Raw genomic sequence first — 9,343 nt, forward strand, 5'->3', positions numbered from 1 at the left:
ATTACTACGCTGATTTTTGTCACTTTTCAGCATGTCCACCTCCCTGAAATGGAAATGATATGGGAACCCTTAATTGTTAAAAATAATAATAATAATAATTGTTGCTAAAATGGAATTTTCATGTAGTTCATTTAAGAGCAGCTGAAGTCACTTTGTTCACTTTCCCGTCCGTCATTGATGATTTGAATGTGAACGGTTGAAGAGGACAAGTAGAAAATGGATGAATGGAATTCATGGTCTATATCTCAGGTGTCAAACTCAAGGTCCGGGGGCCAAATCTGGCCTCCCACATCTACGTGGCCCGCAAAAGCAAATCATGCATGACAACTTCCATAATGCTTGCTAAAATCTGTACCAAATTTCAAATTGTCAAACAAAATAAATATGAATGTTGAGATATTGAAAGCTTTTTTTGTTTTTTGTTTTTATTTTTTATCAAACCCCTTATTTCAGTAACTCGGACAATAGTTGAACTAACTATTATTCTTGACCGGAACCTCCTTTATGTCACAATTGTGTAAATGTAAATTTTTTTCTACAAATCGACAAGTCACTCAACACGTGTATGGTTTTTCCTTTTGCAAAAAATATTGAAAATTGCTTGATCTTTTTGACGATATAATATTAATTGTTGAACATGTCATTTGGGGGGGGGGGGGGCACCTGAAATTATGATTCTGGAGGCACAAGGATTCTGACCGACGCCAGCAAAATGTAATAATGATTAATTATGAAACAATTGGTCAATGTACCTTAACTACAATGTGACCCGTGACAAAAATTAATTTGAAACCCCTGGCCTGTAGCATTAAAAAAAAATGTATCTATTGTTGGCCAGAGACTTTTTGTACAGTACCATCGAAGATCAATGATCATTAGATAACTAGATTTGCACACTTTGGGGAAATTTAAAGCCAAACTCTTGGCGCTGGCGGCACTCCTTGCACCACTCCATCCATCTCCTCTTCGATCTCTTCTTCCCTCTTGTAATAAGCGCAGGCCTCTGACTGACTGATGTCCCACCTCCTCTGCTCGTCTGACTGCAGCACTCTTGAACAATAGCTCTCTCTCCTCCTCCCTAACTCTGCCATTTAAAATGCGGCTCACAGTCGCGTTGGTACCCTGTTCCCCCCCCCCCCCCCCCCCACAGTCTCCCTCTCCTCCCTTTTCTTGATCAGATGCCAAGAATGATGCGTTGGGGCCTGACCGCTCAACTCAAACCCCAAGCAAGACAATTTGACAGGTGAATCATTTAAAATTCCACCGTCTGGTCGGTGACAGCACATTTGTCATACAGAAATCCACAAACCTTGCATGTGGGCTTATACAGTTCATTTTCTTGATTCATTTGATTAAAAATAATACTAAAATTCTGCTACAAAAGCAACAGACGTGTGTGAGCTCATTTTCATTTTCATTTTCTCTCTCTCTCTCTCTCTCTCTCTCTCTCTCTTCTCTCTCTCTCTCCTCTCTCTCTCTCTCTCTCTCTCTCTCTCTCTCTCTCTCTCTTCTCTCTCTCTCTCTCTCTCTCTCTCTCTCTCTCTCTCTCTCTCTCTCTCTCTCTCTCTCTCTCTCTCTCTCTCTCTCTCTCTCTCTCTCTCTCTCTCTCTCTCTCTCTCTCTCTCTCTCTCTCTCTCTCTCTCTCTCTCTCTCTCTCTCTCATCCCCCTCCCCCCCACCCCTCTCAGTCTCTGCATCCTCCTCCGGTGGTGTCGGCGTCTCAGTGAATGCGGCTGAGAAAGGAGCGAGCACGCGCCTGACACGGATACTGCGCTGTCTTACAGGAGGGGAAACTATAAAGCTTTGCGTCCCCTTTCGAGTTCTCACTCTTTTTTTTTCTGCCCTCTGGATCAACCAGCTGTATAAAGCCTAACTTTCCTGCTGTGAGTTGATTTTTCCTATGTTTTTTTTTTTTTAATGATGTTAAGCGCATTGCTGCCGGCCACCTGCACCGCATCGGACTAGCAGTCGAATAGCTGCATTATTCATTTTTACGCACCAGTTTGTGCTGTCTCTCTTGTTGCTTACTATTTTGTGGCTTTGCGCTTTTTTTTTTCTTGCCATCATTCGAACTCGCCGTTTTTTTTTTACACTCCGAATTCTGCTGCAGCCAGCAAATTGACAGTATTCAAGGATGACTACAAATTGGATTGGTGGAAAACTAACATATCAATTACACACAGGAGAAGTAAATGTGAATAAGAATGGGAATGAGTGCGTTGCTTTTTGATTGGTGAAAAATGAGCCCTGCGCGCAACTTCACAGCACTCCGGATCCTGTCAAACATACCGCTGTTTATTAACCGGATCAACGGTGGCGGCTGAAATGGACGCACAGCTTTGACAGTCCTCCTGTCACCCACTCCAAAAAATAATCAGATTGCAAGGATGGCTGACTTGTGGCTTAGCATCACCAACCTTGTGCACCTTCCCACGCCTAGGAGTCGCTGGACGCGCCATCAAGATCTGTAGAATCTGCCTCCCTCCCTTGTGTTGTGTGTTACCGCAATCCATTCGGCCCCGGAGCAAATGTTCTCCCATGGAGGTGGGACAACCTTGGGACTCAAGCAAGCAGAGGGGTGATTTTTTGAAAGCACGCGCAGCCCGTCGGCAAGAGACGCATCGGGTGAAATAGGAGCCCACCCTGCTCTCCCCTCCCCAACCCCACCCCAATCCGAGCCAGCGCGCTTGGTTTTCCGTTGACGTGCAGCAGTCTGCATGGAAATGAAGGAGCGGGGAAGCCTTGTTGCTTCCCTGAAATGTTTGTTTCCTCCGCGGCTGGGAGCGCTTCAGCGGCGCTTCTCCATCCATGTCCCACCAATGCCGCCCCGAGTCTCCAAAAGGAGATTGTCACAATCAGCTTTAGGTAAGCATAGATTTATTTTTATGCATTTTTTTGGTGCATTGTTTGGTTCCGCTGAAATTGCTTTTCGAAAAACATTTGGAAACTGTTATTAATAGACACAGTGTAAACTCTCTTGTGTGCTCTCAGATGCTCTCCTAAATAAGCTCAATAAGCGGCTGTGGCTGGCATTAAACCAAACCGTCATGATAGAAAGAACTGCAGTCGTTTGACTTTGAATATGATGAATATGCAGAGGGAAAAAAAACATTGCAGTCCAAAACATTTCCATGTCTTTTAGAAATAAACTCACGTATGTGCAACAGCTGCTGTGTTCTCCATTTCCTGAGCATATGCTGCTTTTTTTTTTTGTCTTAAGCTTTTGTGTTGTCCAATGAAGAAGGTGATTTGTGTCACAAGCCAAAAAAAAAAAATAAAATAATTCATGACATTTGGAAAATCATAAATATCACATAGTGGGTGTTATTTGGTATCTTATTAATCAATGTGACTAGAAGACCACATTTAACAAATGTTTTTGAAATGTTATAATTCGATCGCGTGTATGTTTAAGTGTGTATGCTTGTGCATGCACCTGACTTTTTTTTCTTTCCAAAGGCTACTAAATGATTTTCTGGGGGAGGATTTTTAATCGGCGAGATGATGCTCGTTCTCCTGCTGGCAGCCTTTTCCTCTTCAATCTCAAGCTCCTCCCCCTCATCCCCCTCCATGTCAGATGGACTCCCAATGGCAGACCCTTCTGCTCCGGACCTGATGTCTGAGACTTGCAGCGCCTGTTCCTGCTTGTCGGTGGAAAACGTGCTGTACGTCAACTGCGAAAAGATCACCGTGTATCGACCCACGCAGCTCATCCCGCCCGTGTCGTCGCTATACCACCTCAACTTCCAAAACAACTTCTTAATTATTCTCTACCCAAACTCGTTCCTCAACTTCACCCATGCTGTGTCCCTGCAGCTCGGGAACAATCAGCTGCAGAACATCGAAGGCGGCGCGTTCACGGGGATGAGCGCGTTGAAACAGCTGCACCTCAACAACAATGAGTTGAAGGTGCTGCAAGCAGACACTTTTCAAGGAATAGAAAACTTGGAGTACCTTCAAGCTGACTACAACTTGATCAAGTACATCGAAAAGGGAGCGTTCAACAAACTGCACAAGTTGAAAGTGCTGATTCTGAATGACAATCTTATTCAGGCACTTCCTGACAACATCTTTCGCTTTGCCTCCCTCACACATCTGGATATAAGAGGAAACCGAATCCAGAAGCTTCCGTATTTGGGAGTTCTGGAGCACATCGGACGGATTGTCGAGCTGCAGTTGGATGATAACCCCTGGAATTGTACCTGTGACTTAGCACCTCTCAAGGCTTGGCTTGAAAACATGCCGTACAATATTTTTATCGGCGAGGCCATCTGCGAAACGCCAAGCGACTTATATGGAAGACTCCTGAAAGAAACGAATAAGCAAGAACTTTGCCCCATGGGTACGGGAAGTGACTTTGATGTTAGAATGCCGCCGGCGCTCCCCGATACGGATCAGTCGTCCTCCCCGACCTCTGTGGTTGCCATTACCACAAAATCGCCAAAAACCACGGACTCCTCTAAAATGTACGGTAATGGAATCGTAGCCGGTTTACCCCCGTTTGGAAGAAATAGCCAGATTGTTTCCTTTCAGACACGGAGCACCCCATTGTTATGCCCAGAGCCGTGCAGCTGTAAAACCCACCCTTCAGATTTTGGCATTACCGTCAGCTGTCAGGAAAGAAACATAAAAAACCTAGCCGATCTTATTCCGAAACCGCAAAATGCTAAGAAACTTCACTTGAGCGGGAATTACATCCGCGACATAAGCTCGACTGATTTCCGAGGATTTGAAGGTTTAGATTTGCTCCACTTGGGCAGCAACCAAATTGTCGCCGTCCAGAAAGGTGTGTTTGCCAACCTCACTAATCTAAGACGACTGTATCTAAACGGAAATCAGATCGAACAGTTACACCCTGAGATGTTTTTGGGCCTCACAAATCTGCAGTACCTGTATTTGGAATACAATGCCATTAAAGAAGTTCTCGCGGGCACGTTTGATTCCATGCCAAACTTGCAACTCCTGTATCTAAATAATAACGTGCTGCGGAGTCTTCCTGCCTACGTGTTTGCCGGCGTCTCTTTAGTTAAACTTAATCTGAAAAACAACCACTTCATGACCCTGCCGGTGAGCGGCGTCCTGGACCAGCTGCGCTCGTTGTCCCAAATAGACCTGGAGGGCAACCCGTGGGAGTGCTCCTGCGATCTGGTCGCTCTCAAAATATGGCTAGACAAGCTAAGTGATCGAGTGGCAGCCAAAGAGGTGCGATGCGCCTCGCCTGCGCAATTCTACAACACGGAACTGCGCGTGCTGAAAAACGAGATCCTGTGCCCCAAGCTGATTGCTCGGCCGCCGTTTATTTTTACCAGCGCCACCCCAGTTTTGACTTCAGTTTCGCCGGCAGGAGTTGGCAAAGCCCCACCCGGAGGTCCCGTACCTCTCTCAATCATGATCCTTAGCATCCTTGTCGTGCTGATATTGACGGTGTTTGTGGCCTTCTGCCTTCTCGTCTTTGTCCTGAGACGGAATAAAAAACCGGTTGGTCGTCAGGAACTGGGGAATCAGGAGTGTGGCTCCATGTCACTGCAGCTCCACCGGCATGGCCACAAATCGGGCAAAAAAGGTTCCATTCCGGGAGATGAACTCGGAGGGGAAACCTTTATCCCCCAAACCATCGAACACATCGGCAAGAGCCACACTTGCGGCATTGGACGCTCATCAGACATGGACGCGGGGTTCAAGTTCGCCGACTCACAGAGGCAGAAAATCATCCTTCGAAGTAGTGCCGAAAAGGATAAAGACGCTCTTTCCACCTTGGAACGCAACAAGCGCCTCAGCACAATCGACGAACTGGAGGAATTCCTACCAAATCGAGAGCCCAGCATGTTCATCCAGAACTTCCTGGACGGCAAGAGAGATTTCAACAGCATAGGAATGGGCGCGTACGAAATCCGCTACCCGGAGAAAACGCTTGACAGAAAGATGAAGAAATCATCGCTGATAGGTGGGAACCACAGTAAGATTGTGGTGGAGCAAAGAAAAAGTGAGTATTACGAGCTGAAAGCCAAGCTCCAAGGAACACCTGATTACCTTCAGGTGCTTGAGGAGCAGACCGCACTGACTAAAATGTAGAAAACGATGGCGTTTGATTAACACGGCAGATAAAAAAAGACGGTCAAAGAGATCCGCTTTGATTTGGTTTTCTCCCCCTCCAAGTTGCACGCATCATGTAACCCCCCAACCCTTTTTCTTTTCTATCTTTCCCTTTTCTCTTTTGCAGCCAGCTGTGCGCATACACTCCCTCGCACACACACACATTCAGCAAAAAAGTGCCTTCTGGAAAATCGTAATGACCAGTGCTTAGATGGACAAAATGGCTCCATACTGCAAAGCTTTTACTTGGATCGAGGAGGATACATGTTACAGTGAGAGACGTTTTGGATCGTCCGTGACACATGTATGAATGGTACCGAAACACCACAAGGCAGCCTACAAACAACCAGACAGTCTTAGTAATTTTGCTGCTATGGAAATGGCGACTTTTTTTTTTTTTTCTCCATTGTTATTTTATTTTTGTTTGTTTTTTCCTAACAAATCAAATGGTCTTGGAAACAGTGCTTGAGAATATACCTCGCAGGCTCCTTCCCTCATTTTATAATAGAAGGGTGGAAACAGTCGTATCCTTCTTGGCTCCTAAATGTACAGGTATCTGCCATCAGTACTTTCTGGGATTAGTTACAAAGAATGACTCAGTGGATTCTACCTTGCTTTTTTTTTTTTTTTTTTTTTCACTTTGTAAGGATATTTGTTTGTTCTTGGGGAAACTCTCTGGGGGCTGCTTGCATACTTTATGCCATTTTGTCAGGATTATACAATGGGTGGCTCTATGCTGAAAGGCTAAAAATGCTCCAATTTTGTGTCGATTGGAACGCGACGCCGGCAAAACTCTTTAGACATTGATTTCATGACTTGTTTTCTTTGTGTAAAGAGCCATGTTAATATATAGTGTATTCTGAATGGAGTTGTGTTTCCTCTTCAAGTTACTGTTTGGAAAATGTATGTTTTTGGGTGAAACCGAATCGGCGATGACACTGTCAGGAGATGTTTCTTAAAATGACAACCCAAGGATAAAAGAGTACAAAGCTGCTTGCCATGTAAGCGTAACTTGGAATTTATTTTGTAAGTCTTACATTATTTGTATCTGTGGGACTGGTTTGTAAAATACACTGACAGACATCTGCATATGCACACACACACATGCTGTATGGCGGAACGTTATCATCTCGAGACTGCACCCCAGAAATGTCAAAGGGATCATCGATACGACTCAATCAGTGATTACCTTCTCACCTCTGGTCAGTTCTCAATTCATAGTCAGAGAATTTAAAAACCTAGTTAGTTTATTTTTCTATGCAGGGTTATTTAAAGAGATTGTGGTCTTGTTGAAAACGGAGAGTGCCCTGAGAGGAACTAACTTTCATCAGAGCTAATACACGTCACGGGTAGATGTGACTGTTGGTTTGTTTTCGATGGTTTTTCATTTCTCTTCGCTTAACAAGTTAACATGATGAACAATGGTGAAATGTGATCTGTGTTGTTTCGCACGACAAGCCCGGTGGAGTCTGCGAAGGCTCCATCAGGTTCCTTATTCTTACATCTCCCACAGCATCTTGTAAAAGGTTTCTTATGAATTTATGCAACCAAAATAAATGTGCATTCAACTTAATAAGGTTCTGGATTGTTGTTATGGGAGCGGTGATATTCGAAAAATGTGGGCGGGCTCTTAAGATAAGGACAGAATCATATCATCGGAATGTGCAATATTAGGGAGTACTTAAATAGGAAATGGCTTCAAATCCTGTTTGTTTTATTTAGTTTGAGGTCATATTGTGAAACGAAAGATTCAGTTCAAAAATAATTTACTCAAATGGGAAGTCAACCCAAAACATTTGTTGACGACAATATGTTCTATTGCAGCCCCCAGTCTAAACCATATTCTGATTAATATCGTGCTTGTGGAATTGGAATGAACTTGCAAAATCCACCCGTTTTGATCCATCTCAGGGGGCGGCCATTTTGCCACTTGCGACTGAGAAAATGACATCGCAGTTGCTCAGGGCTCAAGTTGCTTGCCAATGTCACATGACCAAAGTCAGAAAACAGGCGAGCTGTGATTGGTCGTTCCCTCAGCCCTGAGTAATTATGATGTCATTTTCGGCCGACGACACGTGGCAAAATGGCTGCCCACCGAGCTGGGTAAAAGCAGGTGGATTTTGCTGCCTCATTCCAATTCTACAAGCGCAATATTTATTAGAATGCTGTATTAAGTTTAATGGGGCAAGAATTATGTTGGGTTGACTTCCCCTTCAGCTCAATGCGTTTTTTATTTAAACGTATTGTTAAGTTAAACTGATGACGTTCAACTGTTTGTTGCCATTGCAAATGAATAGAATGTAACTTGGAAAGTATAATAAATACAATTTTTCTATCAGTCACAAATCTCCTGTATAATGGTTAATTTTCTCTTGTATTATCATGTTAATAATAATGAAAGTATTAAAATAAGCACCCATTTGCACTGTGTCCCCACAATTTATTTCATGTTGCGCTCTTAGTTTTTGAAGACACTCAGGTTGACTCCTACGCAGTAAATGTAAATACAATAGAATTGTCTAACAGTCAATGTTGGACAGATGACGTCTGAAAAGGCAGAATGTTTTATGCTATAAGTTTATTTCGCTTTTTCTGTTGATTGTTTATCTGAGACGTGCTGTAAAAACATGTTGTTTTTTTTTTTATTCAACTGAAAAATTAAGAAGTACATTGTATAATTGGAGCTCGGTTTTGTCGACACTTTAACTGCAGTGCCTCTTTGACTCTGGCTTTTTTTGTGCCACAAATCTTTTATCCAACAGGTATAAAGGTTTCTCCTGTTTTCGGCACCAATCAAACATTCATGCTTGTTCCATTTCAGGATAGAAAAAAAAATGGGGGGAAAAAAAAATCCGGATTTCCGTCTGTGTTAATCCAACCTATGGGGCTTTTGGGGGAACCAAGTAGCTGAAAGTATGACTCATACAGACGGCAGAGAATTTTCCTCATTAATTATTAATACCTTGGCAGTTATGAACTAAAAAAAGGATGTGGGGACAGGGTAGTGATTTTAGATAAGTTCTCCCCCACAGAATGCTCACTGTTTTACACATTTTTTTTTCCCTCCTGCCCCATCGGCCATGTTTGTAATCATATTGCTTGATAATATAATGCGTGTACTTGGATGCTTGATATAGACTTCATTCTGCTGGAAATGTGTATCTTCTCACACAATAGTAGAGTTGTGTAACTCTAATGTAGAGTAAATTTTTACGAAGTATATTTGGTCTAAACAGAGTCACATTTACACT

At 43.4% G+C, this 9,343-nt stretch overlaps 1 protein-coding gene across 2 annotated transcripts; it reads left to right on the forward strand.

Moving 5' to 3' along the window:
* Window positions 1-1,737: 1,737 nt before the first annotated feature.
* slitrk4 (SLIT and NTRK-like family, member 4) lies at window positions 1,738-8,937 on the forward strand. 2 transcript variants are annotated; one of them, XM_077578809.1, is made up of 3 exons: window positions 1,738-2,864; window positions 3,459-5,982; window positions 6,220-8,937. In XM_077578809.1, the coding sequence occupies exons 2-3, from the start codon at window positions 3,501-3,503 to the stop codon at window positions 6,366-6,368; spliced, it is 2,631 nt and encodes an 876-aa protein (XP_077434935.1). In that variant the 5' UTR covers window positions 1,738-2,864; window positions 3,459-3,500; the 3' UTR covers window positions 6,369-8,937. The 2 variants fall into 2 exon arrangements, with proteins under 2 accessions (XP_077434935.1, XP_077434936.1); XM_077578810.1 differs by having other exon boundaries at window positions 3,459-6,358.
* The last annotated feature ends 406 nt before the right edge of the window (window positions 8,938-9,343 follow it).

This window comes from Vanacampus margaritifer, chromosome 10 (assembly GCF_051991255.1).
Source record: "Vanacampus margaritifer isolate UIUO_Vmar chromosome 10, RoL_Vmar_1.0, whole genome shotgun sequence".
Taxonomy (NCBI): domain Eukaryota; kingdom Metazoa; phylum Chordata; class Actinopteri; order Syngnathiformes; family Syngnathidae; genus Vanacampus; species Vanacampus margaritifer.